Here is a 12,866-nt window from a genome sequence, read left to right on the forward strand (position 1 = left end):
GGTCCATGCAATGGAGTCTCTCCTCTTCATTAGAAGGATGTGAGGGTGTGTAAAAAAGTAGGCAAGGCGATGGATCAGCTAACATGCAAGGGCGTAACCACTTTTGGCAAAAAAGGAGGCTCTAGTGAGAATGACCACTTTGTCATTATAGATGGAAAGGTAGGGCGGCTTAGATGAAAATACCTGCAGCTCACTCAACCTGCATGCAGATGTAATGGCCGCAAGGAAGTCTGTTTTCAAAGTGATAAGTCTAAAAGGACAAACGTGGAGAGACTTGAAAGGAGTGCACATCAGAAATGTCAAAACTAAATTCAAATCCCATTGGGGCATAGTGAATGGAGATGGAGGAAAAATTAGGGAGGCCTTTCAGGAACCTATTTACAATAGGAGACTTAAACAAAGAAGGTTGATCAGACAACCACAAAAAAGCAGAAATGGCAGACAGATTGTAGGAATTTGGCTCTGTATATTATATCTCAAAGTGAGAGATAGTGTGCACAGAGTCCAAGGGTTCCCCTTAGAGGTTGATAGTGCCAAAATTAGATAATACTTATGCTCTATTTTGTTGTAGCGTGGTCCAGCAGTAGGCTTATCAGAGGGTAGTGTTAAGCATTTGTTGTACACACACAGGCAATAAACGAGAACACACACTCAAAGACTTACTCCAGGCCAATAGGCTTTTATATAGAAAAATATTTTATTTATTTATTTTAGAACCACAAGATTCAGAATTCAAGTAAGTACATACATTGTAATGTACTTGTGTAGGAAGTTGGCTCTGTATGTACTATTTCAAAGTAAGAAATAGCATGCACAGAGTCCAAGGGTTCCCCTTAGAGGTAAGATAGTGGCAAAAAGAGATAATTCTAATGCTCTATTTTGTGGTAGCGTGGTCGAGCAGTAGGCTTAGCAGAGGGTAGTGTTAAGCATTTGTTGTACACACACAGGAAATAAATGGGGAACACACACTCAAAGACAATTCCAGGCCAATAGGTTTTTATATAGAAAAATATCCTTTCTTAGTTTATTTTAAGAACCACAGGTTCAAGATTTACAAACAATACTTCAAATGAAAGGTATTTCACTTAGGAACTTTGAATTAGCAAAATAGCATATACAGTTTTCACAGAAATGGCAAATAGCTATTTTAAAACTGGACACAGTGCAATTTTCAACAGTTCCTGGGGGAGGTAAGTAAACCACCTACAGGGTTCAAAGGAGGGTCCAAGGTAGCCCACCGTTGGGGGTTCAGAGCAACCCCAAAGTTACCACACCAGCAGCTCAGGGCCGGTCAGGTGCAGAGGTCAAAGTGGTGCCCAAAACGCCTAGGCTTCAATGGAGAAAGGGGTGCCCTGGTTCCAGTCTGCCAGCAGGTAAGTACCCGTGTCTTCGGAGGGCAGACCAGGGGGGTTTTGTATGGCACGGGGGGGGGGGGGGGGGACGACGACGACACAAGTCAGCACAAAAAGTACACCCTCAGCGGCACGGGGGCGGCCGGGTGCAGTGTGCAAACAGGCGTCGGGTTTGCAATGTAGTTCAATGGGAGACCTAGGGGTCTCTTCAGCGATGCAGGCAGGCAAGGGGGGGCTCCTCGGGGAAGCCTCCACCTGGGCAAGGGAGAGGGCCACCTGGGGGTCGCTTCTGCACTGGAGGTCGGATCCTTCAGGTCCTGGGGGCTGCGGGTGCAGTGTCTTTACCAGGTGTCGGGTTCTTTGAAGCAGGCAGTCGCGGTCAGGGGGAGCCTCTGGATTCCCTTTGCAGGCGTCGCTGTGGGGGTTCAGGGGGGGGTCAACTCTGGCTACTCACGGGCTCGCAGTCGCCAGGGAGTCCTCCCTGTAGTGTTGTTTCTCCACAAGTCGAGCCGGGGGCGTCGGGTGCAGAGTGCTAAGTCTCACGCTTCCGGCGGGAAACGTGTGTTCTTTACAAGTTGCTTCTTTGTTGCAAAGATGTTTCTTCTTTGGAGCAGAGCCGCTGTCCTCAGGAGTTCCTGGTCCTTTTAGATGCAGGGTAGTCGTCTGAGGCTTCAGAGGTCGCTGGACCCTGTGGAACATGTTGCTATTGCAGTTTTTCTTGAAGTGGGGAGACAGGCTTGTAGAGCTGGGGCCAAAGCAGTTGGTGTCTCCGTCTTCTCTGCAGGGCTTTCAGGTCAGCAGCCCTTCTTCATCTTAGGTTGCAGGAATCTATCTTCATAGGTTCTGGGGGCCCTTAAATACTGAATATAGGAGTGTGTTTAGGTCTGGTGGGTTAGTAGCCAATGGCTACTAGCCCTGAGGGTGGCTATACCCTCTTTGTGCCTCCTCCCTGAGGGGAGGGGGGGCACATCCCTAATCCTATTGGGGGAATCCTCCATCTGCAAGATGGAGTATTTCTAAAAGCCAGAGTCACCTCAGCTCAGGACACCTTAGGGGCTGTCCTGACTGGCCAGTGATTCCTCCTTGTTTTTCTCATTATCTCCTCCGGCCTTGCCGCCAAAAGTGGGGCCGTGGCTGGAGGGGGCGGGCAACTCCACTAGCTGGAGTGCCCTGGGGTGCTGTAACAAAGGGGGTGAGCCTTTGAGGGTCACCGCCAGGTGTTACAGTTCCTGCAGGGGGAGGTGAGAATCACCTCCACCCAGTACAGGCTTTGTTACTAGCCACAGAGTGACAAAGGCACTCTCCCCATGTGGCCAGCAACATGTCTGGTGTGTGGCAGGCTGCTAAAACTAGTCAGCCCACACTGGTAGTCGGATATGGTTTCAGGGGGCATCTCTAAGATGCCCTCTGGGGTGTATTTCACAATAAAATGTACACTGGCATCAGTGTGCATTTATTGTGCTGAGAAGTTTGATACCAAACTTCACAGTTTTCAGTGTAGCCATTATGGTGCTGTGGAGTTCGTGCATGACAGACTCCCAGAACATATACTCTTATGGCTACCCTGCACTTACAATGTCTAAGGTTTTGCTTAGACACTGTAGGGCCATAGTGCTCGTGCACTTATGCCCTCACCTACGGTATAGTGCAACCTGCCTTAGGGCTGTAAGGCCTGCTAGAGGGGTGACTTATCTATACCTATAGGCAGTGTGAGGTTGGCATGGCACCCTGAGGGGAGTGCCATGTCAACTTAGTCATTTTATCCCCACCAGCACACACAAGCTGGCAAGCAGTATGTCTGTGCTGAGTGAGGGGTCTCCAGGGTGGCATAAGACATGCTGCAGCCATTAGAGACCTTCCCTGGCATCAGGGCCCATGGTACCAGGGGTACCAGTTACAAGGGACTTACCTGGACGCCAGAGTGTGCTAATTGTGGAAACAAAGGTACAGGTTAGGGAAAGAACACTGGTGCTGGGGCCTGGTTAGCAGGCCTCAGCACACTTTCAAATCATAACTTGGCATCAGCAAAGGTAAAAAGTCAGGGGGTAACCATGCCAAGGAGGCATTTCCTTACAACTTGGCATAGGTAAATATGGAACTTTGAATTAAAACAGTAATGTACACAGTTTTGGCAAAAATGGCATTAAACTATTTTAAAAGTGGACACAGTGCAAAAATCAACAGTTCCAGGGGAAGGTAAGTATTGGTTAGTTTTTCAGGTAAGTAAAGCACTTACAAGTTCAGTCTCCAGGGCATAGGCAGTCCACCGTTTGGGGTTCAAGTTAACCCCAAACACCCAGCACCAGCAACACAGGGCCGGTCAGGTGCAGAGATCAAACTAGGGCCCAAATAGCATAGGCGCCTATGGACAATAGGGGTGCTCCAGTTCCAGTCTGCTAGCAGGTAAGTACCTGCGTCCTTGGGGAGCAGACCAGGAGGGTTTTGTAGAGCACCTGGGGGTCCCAAAAAGTCACACAAAATACACCCTCATCGGCACAGGGGTGGCCAGGTGCAGTGTGTAAAGGAGTTGTCCGGATTCAGATAGGAATCAATTGAGAGACACAGGGGTCACTCTGGCGATGCTGCAGGGCACAGGGGGGCTTCTCGGGCCAGCCACCAACTCGGCTAGGATGAGGGCCGCCTGCTGGTCACTCCTGCACCAGTAGTTTGTTCCTCTCTGGCCTGAGGGCTGCGGGTGCAGTGTTTCTTCCAGGTGTGGGGTTCCTTTGTTACCGGGCAGTCGCAGTCAGGGGGGAGCCTCTGGATCCTCTCTGCAGGTGTCACTGTGGGGGTGCAGGGAGGTCGTCTTACGGTGTCCACGTCATTAGAGTCGCCTGGGGGTCCTCTCTGCTGTGTTGGTTCTTCTGGACACGAGCCGGGGGCGTCAGGTGCAGAGTGTGGAGACTCACACTTCCAGAGTGAGGCTGGAATCTCTTTAAAGATGGTTTCTTGGTTGCAGTTTTGGACATAGCCACTGTCCATGAGAGTTTCTTGGTCCTTTAGGTGCAGGTCAGTCCTCTGAGTCATCAGTGGCGCTGGTCCCGCTGGATGCGTCGCTGTGCAGGTTCTTTGAGTCTGGAGACAAGCCGGGAGGGCTGAGGCCAAGTCAGTTGTCGTCTCTGTCGTCTCTGCAGGGCTTTCAGGGCAGCAGTCGTCCTTGAAATCTTGTTTCCTGGGTTCAGGGTCGCCCCTAAATACTCAATTTGGGGGGATGTTTAGGTCAGGAGTGCAGTAGCCAATGGTGACTGTCCTGGAGGGTGGCTACACCCTCTTTGTGCCTCCTCCCTGAGGGGAGGGGGGCACATCCCTAATCCTATTGGGGGAAACCTCCAAAACAAGATGGAATATTTCTTAAGGCAGGTGTCACCTCAGCTCAGGATACCTTAGGGGCTGTCCTAGCTGGGGGGAGACTCCTCCTTGTTTTTCTCATTATCTCCTCTGGACTTGCCAACAAAACTGGGGGCTGTGTCCGGGGGAGCGGGCATCACCACAAGCTGGAGTGCCCGGGGGCATTGTAACACGAAGCCTGAGCCTTTGAGGCTCACTGCTAGGTGTTACAGTTCCTGCAGGGGGAGGTGTAAAGCACCTCCACCCAGTGCAGGCTTTGTTTCTGGCCCTAGAGAGCACAAAGGCTCTCACCCCAGGGGGTCAGAAACTCATCTCAGTGGCAGGCTGGCACAGACCAGTCAGTCCTGCACTGAAGGATTGGGGTAAAATACAGTGGACAATCTCTAAGATGACCTCTGTGTCCATTTTGTAATACATACAACACTGGCATGAGTGTGGATTTATTAGTCTGAGAAGTTTGATATCAAGCTTCCCATTGTTCAGTGTAGCCAGTATGGAACTGTGGAGTTTGTTTTGACAAACTCCCAGAACATATACTTAATATGGCCACAATGTACTTACAATGTCTAAGAATAGACTTAGACACTGTAGGGGGATATTGCTCATGCAGCTATGCCCTCACCTGTGGTATAGTGCACCCTGCCTTAGGGCTTTAAGGCCTGCTAGAGGGGTGGCTTACCTATGCCACAGGCAGTATTTTGTGTGCATGACATTCAAAGGGGGATGTCATGTTGACTTTGCCTTTTTCTCCCTACCAACACACACAATCTGCAGTGGCAGTGTGCCTGGGTCCCTTAGGGTGGCACAACACATGCTGCAGCCCTTAGGGACCTTCCCTTGTCACACGGCCCTTGGTACCACTGGTACCTTTTTACAAGGGAATTATCTGTGTGCCAGAGGTGTGCCAATTGTGGAAACAATGGTACATTTTTAGTGAAAGAACACTGGTGCTGGGGCCTGGTTAGCAGGATCCCAGCCCACTCGCAAGTCAAGTCAGCATCAATAGCAGGCAAAAAGTGGGGGGTAACTGTAACAGGGAGCCATTTTCCTACAGATAACCACTGAGAGTGCCCATAGCAGAGCCCTGGTGGGCCAGAGAAGGATAAACACCAGGACCTCAGAGAAAGGGGCAGAAAGGGGGTCAACCGACTTGTCTGTTCACCATGCCACAAATTTCTTCCAATGACAGGCGTATACCGTTTTTTGGTGGAGGGATACCTGGCTACCAAGATTACGTAACAGACTTCATGCGTAACGTCAAAAGCGGTCATCTGCTGCCGCTCAATCTCCACGCAAGAAGGCAGAGACTTGGCAATTTCGGGTGGAGAACCCTCCCCTGCTGCTGAGACGGAAGATACTCCCGAAGGGGCAGTCTGATCGGAGGACTGACGGCCATACTCAGTAACTCGGGATACCAGACTCTTTTTGCCCAGTTTAGTGCCACAAGGATTAATTTGGCCCAGTTGTTCTTGATCTTCTTGAGAACTCTGGGCATACGTAGTATGGGCAGAAAGACCTACAGGAGGCTGGAGTTTCACTCAAGATGAAAAGTGTCGCTGAGCGACTGCTGCCTTGGAAACTCCCATGCGCAAATCTGCTAACACCGCACATTCTCTGCGGAGGCAAACACATCTAACCAAGGCTCTCCCCACTGCTGAGACCTTGTGCCACCTTCAGATGGAGACGCCATTCGTAACCGACTAAGTATTGTGGGCGGAGTTTGTTCGCTCTGGAGTTCTGGGAGCCCGCCAGATGGTGAACCACCCGAAAAATGCCCGGATGTTCCGGCCACATCCAGAGGCGCAGAGCCTCCTGACAAAGGGTCCACGACCCCACTCCGCCCTGCTTGTTGCAGTACTACATGGCAGTGGTATTGTCCTTGAACACCTGCACTACACCGTTCCCTTGAGAGAGGGCAGAAATGCTTTCAATGCTTGCCTGATGGCACAGAGGTCCAACAGATTTATGTGGAGTCTGGCCTCTGCCAGGGATCAGATGCCTCTGGTCTCCACCTCTCCCAGATGGCCACCCCAGCCGAGGAGTGACGCATCTGTCACTACTATCAGATCTGTTTGGGGAAGGGAGAGGGATCTGCCTCTGATCCAACCGCAGTTCATTAGCCACGACTGCAGATCTTGCGCAGTTCCCTCTGAGATCTGGATCATGTTGGAGAGATTTATAGTAAACCCCAGTGAATGCAGGAGACCCACCATGGTCTGGAGGTGGGAGACAACAGCCTGAGGCGAGACCATCTTTAACAGTCAGTCGTCAAGATAGGGGAATACTGAAACCCCATATCTGCTCAGGTGATCTGCGACCACCGCCATCACGTTCGTGAGCACTCGAGGGGCACTGGTGAGGTCAAAGGGGAGTAGAGTGAACTGAAAGTGCTTGTTGCCTGCTGTAAACCGCAAGTAATGTCTGTGCGAAGGCAGGGCAGGAATATGAAACGAAGCATCCTGCAAGTCCAATGTTACCATCTAGTCTTCTGGGTCGAGGGCAGATAACACCTGAGCTAGAGTGAGCATTTTGAACTTCTCCTTCTTGAGGAAGAGTTTGAGGGATCAAAGTTTTGGATACGGCACAGGCCCTTGTCCTTTTTGGGGACCAGACAGTAGTAGGAATAGCAACTTGGACCTACTTTTGGCAGAGGAACCCTCTATGGCTCCATTGGCCATGAGAGCTGTACCTTCCTCCTGGAGAAGTGGCAAGTGATCCTCCGTCATCCGATCATAGGATGGTGGCATGGATGAAGGGGTAGTCTTGAAAAGGAGGGAGCAGCCCCTTTGGACTATCTGCAAAACCCACTTGTCTGAAGTGATGGATTGCCAGCGGAGCAGGTGATTGTGGATCCTGCCTCCAACTGGTTGGAAAGAGTCAGGCTTTGAAGGTTTGGAGGCAGCTGCAGAAGGGGGGGTGGTAGACTGGCTGGACTGCTGGCTCCCTGATCCATAAGGGTGGTGGATTCCAAGTCCCTGCCCACGCAGGGGCTGGGCAGCAAGCGTAGCCCGGTGGCTGGACGGGAACCGACGTGGCTGGTTACACCTTCTCTAGCCACAAAAGAGGCGAAGAGCAGACTGAGGGAGACAAATAGCTGTCACATGGACAACCCTTAAAGTGCTTGAGCACGGGGTGTGCCTTCTTTCTGAAGAGACGGATGCCATCAAACGGCATGTCCATAAGGTTGGCTTGGACATCCCCGGAAAATCCAGTCATCCTAAACCAGGCATGGCACCTAAGGGCCATTGTTGATGAAACTGTTCTGTCCAGTGAGTCAGTTGTGTCCAGACCACATCGGATCGTGAACTTTGATTAATCTCTCCCATCAGCAACTGCTTGGGAAAGTACAGCCGAGCCTCGTCCGGGACCTGTGGCAGCACTTGCGCAACATACCACACAGTGTGTGGGCATAGCTGCCCAAAAGACATATAGGGGGTCATTCCAACCCTGGCGGTCATCGACCGCCAGGGTGGAGGACCACGGAAGCACCGCCAACAGGCTGGCGGTGCTTCCCTGCCCATTCTGACCGCAGCGGTAAAGCCGCGGTCAGAAAAGGGGATCCGGCGGTTTCCCGCCGGATTTCCCCTGTCTGGGCTGAATCTCCGGAGATTCCGACCCCCTTCCCGCCACCCTGTTTCTGGCGGTGTTTACCGCCAGGAACAGGATGGCGGGAACGGGTGTCATGGGGCCCCTGGGGGCCCCTGCACTGCCCATGCCACTGGCATGGGCAGTGCAGGGGCCCCCTAACAGGGCCCCAGCATGATTTTCACTGTCTGCATAGCAGACAGTGAAAATCGCGACGGGTGCAACTGCACCCGTCGCACCCCTGAAACACCGCCGGCTCCATTCGGAGCCGGCTTCCATGTTGCAGGGCCTTTCCCGCTGGGCCGGCGGGCGCTCCTTTGGCGGGCGCCCGCCGGCCCAGCGGGAAAGCCAGAATGGCTTCCGCGGTCTTTTGACCGCAGAGCGGCCAAATGGCGGTGACCGCGTGGTCAAAATGACCGCCATAGTGTTTACAGACTGGAATGCCAGGCTGGTGGAATAAAACATCATCTTCCCAAGTGTGTCCAGCCTCTCTGATTCCCTATCCAGGGGTGTGGAAGGGAACGTACCTAGGGAGATAGAGGCTTGGATGATCAAGCTCTCAAGGGTCAGATGTTGCAGAAGGAAACATGGGATGCCCGGGGCAGGGCAATGGCGGTGGGAAATTGTCCCATTCACAGGAGCACCTGTGCTAGGTTTGGACCAGATACCCAGTAGGACATCTGTAAGGGCTTCATTGAAGGGGAGCAGGAATTCTGAAGATGAAGTTCCAGCCTGAAGCTCCTCTATCAGGTGGTTAGTCCTGACTCCAACCAACGGCAACTCAAAGTCCAGGACCTCAGCAGCTCTTCGCACCACCATAGAATATGAAGCAACATCCTCCATACCCACAGTAGGAGGAGAAAGCATGCCAGTATATGCAGAGGTATCCAGACCACTGGCTTTACCCAAGTCTGTCTGCCAGTCTACAGAATTCTTGAAGCTTGTACTCCAAAGGGTCACCAACCACTCCTATTCCTTGCCATAACCTAGCCTACAGAAATAATGCTCAGGATCTGACATAGGGGGCAAGGCCACTGCTGGTAATGGAGTCGGAGTCTTAAGACGTCCATCCGGCTCTGTGTCAAAGTTGGCAATGTGGATGAAAACAGTGCCACCCAAGGGCACGGGTGGTGCTTGGAACATCGGTGTCGGAGAAGGTGGAGGTAGTACCACTGATGCCAGTCCAGATCCAAGGATTTATCCCTGGGTGCCCCTCGGAGCGGAGGCCGAAACTGTCAAGGCGGAACCTGAAGGGGCCCCTACCGACTCTTCGGGGCCCAATGCACGCTAGTGGAGTTGGGCTGCTCAAATATAAGGCATATGGCCCCACAGAATGCTTTACGTTGGGCAGGGGTTGCTCCAGTTCCCAGAAAATCAGGAAGGTGCAGAGTCAACCCGGACACAGGCTCGGCAGATGGAGGCCTAATGCAACGATGTTCTCTCGTCAGTCGAAGTTAAATCGAAGAACGCTTTGTCTTCTTCGACTTCTTATGCCTCGACTTACCCAATCATACCAAGGACTTGGAGTGAGACAGCGATGATGGAGGTTTCCACGACTGCTCCCGGGACATTCCTCTCGACCGGGACCTCAACTTGCGCAGAGTCGAGCATCGGGCCACCATCAGCTTCAGGGACTGCTTTCTCAAAGCCTTCAGATGCATGGTTCGACACTCGGAGCATTACTTTGGGTCATGGTCAACCTCCAGGCACCAAAGGCACACAAGGAACGAATCAGTCATTGACATTGTCCGATGACAGGAACCGCACGGCTTGAAGACGGTCTTATTCGAAGACATCCCTCGATGCACTACGAGTTAAACAACTCAAAAAACCTCCACAAAAAGTCAAAAAAGACCATTCAAAAAATGACTGAGGGGTAGCTCTTTCTTTGGATCAGCGCTGGCTGGTGGGGAAACAAAAGAACTGACATCAGCATGCTGGGGTGATGCCTCTACAGGACCCGGGACATCAGATTGAGCTTGGACAATGCCAAGGACGGACATGGAGCCGATCAACGCTACTTAACGGCGTGCAGGGTTACTGCTCAAGAAAAATCTCCAGATCCAAACTGACACCTGAGGAAATTCTAAGGTAAGGAATCTACAACTAGATGTCTATCAGATGGTGTTGTAGTCAGTGTTTGTGGCGAAGCTGCGGTCATCGCTGAAGTCGATGACTTTGTCAAAGGTGGTCTCGTCGATGTCTTTGATGAAACGTCTTGTCGAATAAGGATCTGCTGATGCCCTGACAGAGTCAGAACTGATAGGTATTTTTAATGTCAGTGTCGAAGGCTCTGACCTAGTCTTCTGAGGTCTAATAGAAAAGGATATATTTATAAGACAACACACAATGAACTCTGCATGCAAAAACAAAACACTTCTTTACCTTTAGTCACTGTAGTATGCGCAGGATGTGGAACCAAGGTGCTGCAGGTGGACTCAGCTGGAGCTGCAGGCTGTTTACATGTTGACCCAGATTGCACCACTGAGAAAGATACAAGGACGAATGTAACACAAGACACGCATATCATCTGTTTTATTAGTCTTTTTTTTATTTTTATAAAAAAGTTATCTTTTCAACAGTACTGTACAATAATATAAAAATACATAAGTATTCTCAAGTGAGGATGGTACTTCATACACACATGCTCTTCAAAATCTGTTAAAGCTTCTCTGTAAGCAAGACTTTCTACATTGATAGTTTCTGACATAGCCCTGATTTAAATGTTTATTTCATCTGCTAATTCATAGAGAGTTCGGAGCAAAGAAGTGATGGTATTTATCCACAGACGGAAATCTCTGCCGAAGGTAACGGTTTCCGCACATTTATCTGCAATCAGACTTGTCTGTGTTCTAGCCATCTATTGCAATATTTTCGCACTTCCAATACCAACAGTTTTGAAGCGAAAGAAGCAATTGTTATTTTTTTTTAACTACAGGGATTCTTTTTATTTAAGTATCAACTCCAGTACACAGAACGATCTTGCAGAATGAACTACGTGATTAAATTGAGGGTAAGTGACCCACACTGCTCTGCATACAATTACAGTAGGAAAGGTAAGCTCAATTATTCTTATTTTACTTACTTCATGACTGTACTGATCGCCACACACAGCACAGGGCTGGGCTTCTACCTCACACTAAGTGCTGGAAATCTGCTCAGAATGGGTGCACCTTACTTAATTTCTGTAAAATTACACTACTGTGGTAAGTGGCGTGGCAAACAACGGACACTGTTAGTAAACTTTATACACCCCAGTCTGCTCATTTAGCTCTGTGGCATCGTGATACTTCGGATGTGACAGGACTATCTCAGCTGGCTTTCGACTTCCCTGATGACTGCAAAGATTAGTCTATCGAGACACAGGAGGAGACCTACGGTACCCATTAGTGACGATTATCGAAATTAGTGAAGACTGCAGCCTGTGTACGCACTAAATTCATAGTCAAAGACCAGACAGATGTTTTTAGGCAGCTATGAAACCTTTCTAGAACATGTTTGGCACTGCTGCTGTACCATGACCGATTAGAAAACTCCATGCTCTTACACAGTTCTGCCCTCTTCCCCTTTGACGCAGGAACACAGCTCAAATAACAGACAACAAATGGCTGCATGAAGTGAGGACCGGGACTTTACACAGGCTGAGCTCTTGGTCTAATAACCGACACAGATTTCTTGACTCATGAATATTTCTTTCACCTTCTCCAACTCTAGGATCTGTACAAGAGATCTGTCATGCGTACCCTAAGGACCCGCAATGACAATTATAATGGCTCGTTTGGAGGGATAACAAGGTACTGAGAGTTATTCTGCTCTATCAGTTTATACATATTCCTGGCCTCTTGTTGGTCTGTATGTAGAATAATTTTGGCAGTCCGTTTATTTGTCTGCAAAATAAATTTGGGATCGGTCAGTATTACACCTTGCGCCTTTCTTCTTGTGCTCTTCTATTTTTCATGCTTTCCTTTTTTTCCTGTTTGATATGTGTAATGTTACCTACCCCCAAAACACTTAGTGTTGGTACCTTGTTCCGTGCAACTTCCACCTCATTGAGAAACATGTGGACCCTTTACATTCACACACCATTACCGCCTAGTACACTCTTTAGTATGTATATTACTGTAATGTGTTATTTGCTTTTGACTTATCTTTGATGCAGTGAGTGTTGGATACATGACCTGTATCATCTGCTGTCTTACTAAAAACCCAAATAAACAAATGCTGATAACAATAAATCAGCTATAGGAATTAATTTGTTCCACTCCCCATAACAGCATATGCCCCTTTTCTGCACAGTAGATGGGTAGGGTGTAGGATGTCAAAAGCTGGTGTACATATTACCAGCACACGGAGACAGGGGTGCTTATGCAGGATCCTGTATATCAGGCAAGAAAGAGCTTTCTACGATACACTCTCTGTTCTGGCATAATCAGTATAGTTCTATACACCCTGACATTTTTAGCTTCAAGCAGGCAAAACCAGGATGGAAAACGCTTCTTATTAATTCCCAGGCAACACATTGCAGAGCTAAGCCAATGGACAATCCACTGAAGTGGTAACACAGAAAATCTCAAACCATGG

General features: G+C 49.8%; 1 protein-coding gene across 2 annotated transcripts in view; it reads right to left on the bottom strand.

The window, feature by feature from the left end:
* YEATS2 (YEATS domain containing 2) overlaps window positions 1-12,866 on the bottom strand; it is a 1,667,962-nt gene that overhangs the window by 474,618 nt on the left and 1,180,478 nt on the right. For both annotated transcript variants that reach the window (XM_069213699.1, XM_069213698.1), the window contains one exon: window positions 10,671-10,769. In XM_069213699.1, coding sequence (XP_069069800.1) covers window positions 10,671-10,769 — 99 coding nt within the window. The remainder of the gene's footprint in view (window positions 1-10,670; window positions 10,770-12,866) is intronic.

Source organism: Pleurodeles waltl, chromosome 11, assembly GCF_031143425.1.
Source record: "Pleurodeles waltl isolate 20211129_DDA chromosome 11, aPleWal1.hap1.20221129, whole genome shotgun sequence".
Taxonomy (NCBI): domain Eukaryota; kingdom Metazoa; phylum Chordata; class Amphibia; order Caudata; family Salamandridae; genus Pleurodeles; species Pleurodeles waltl.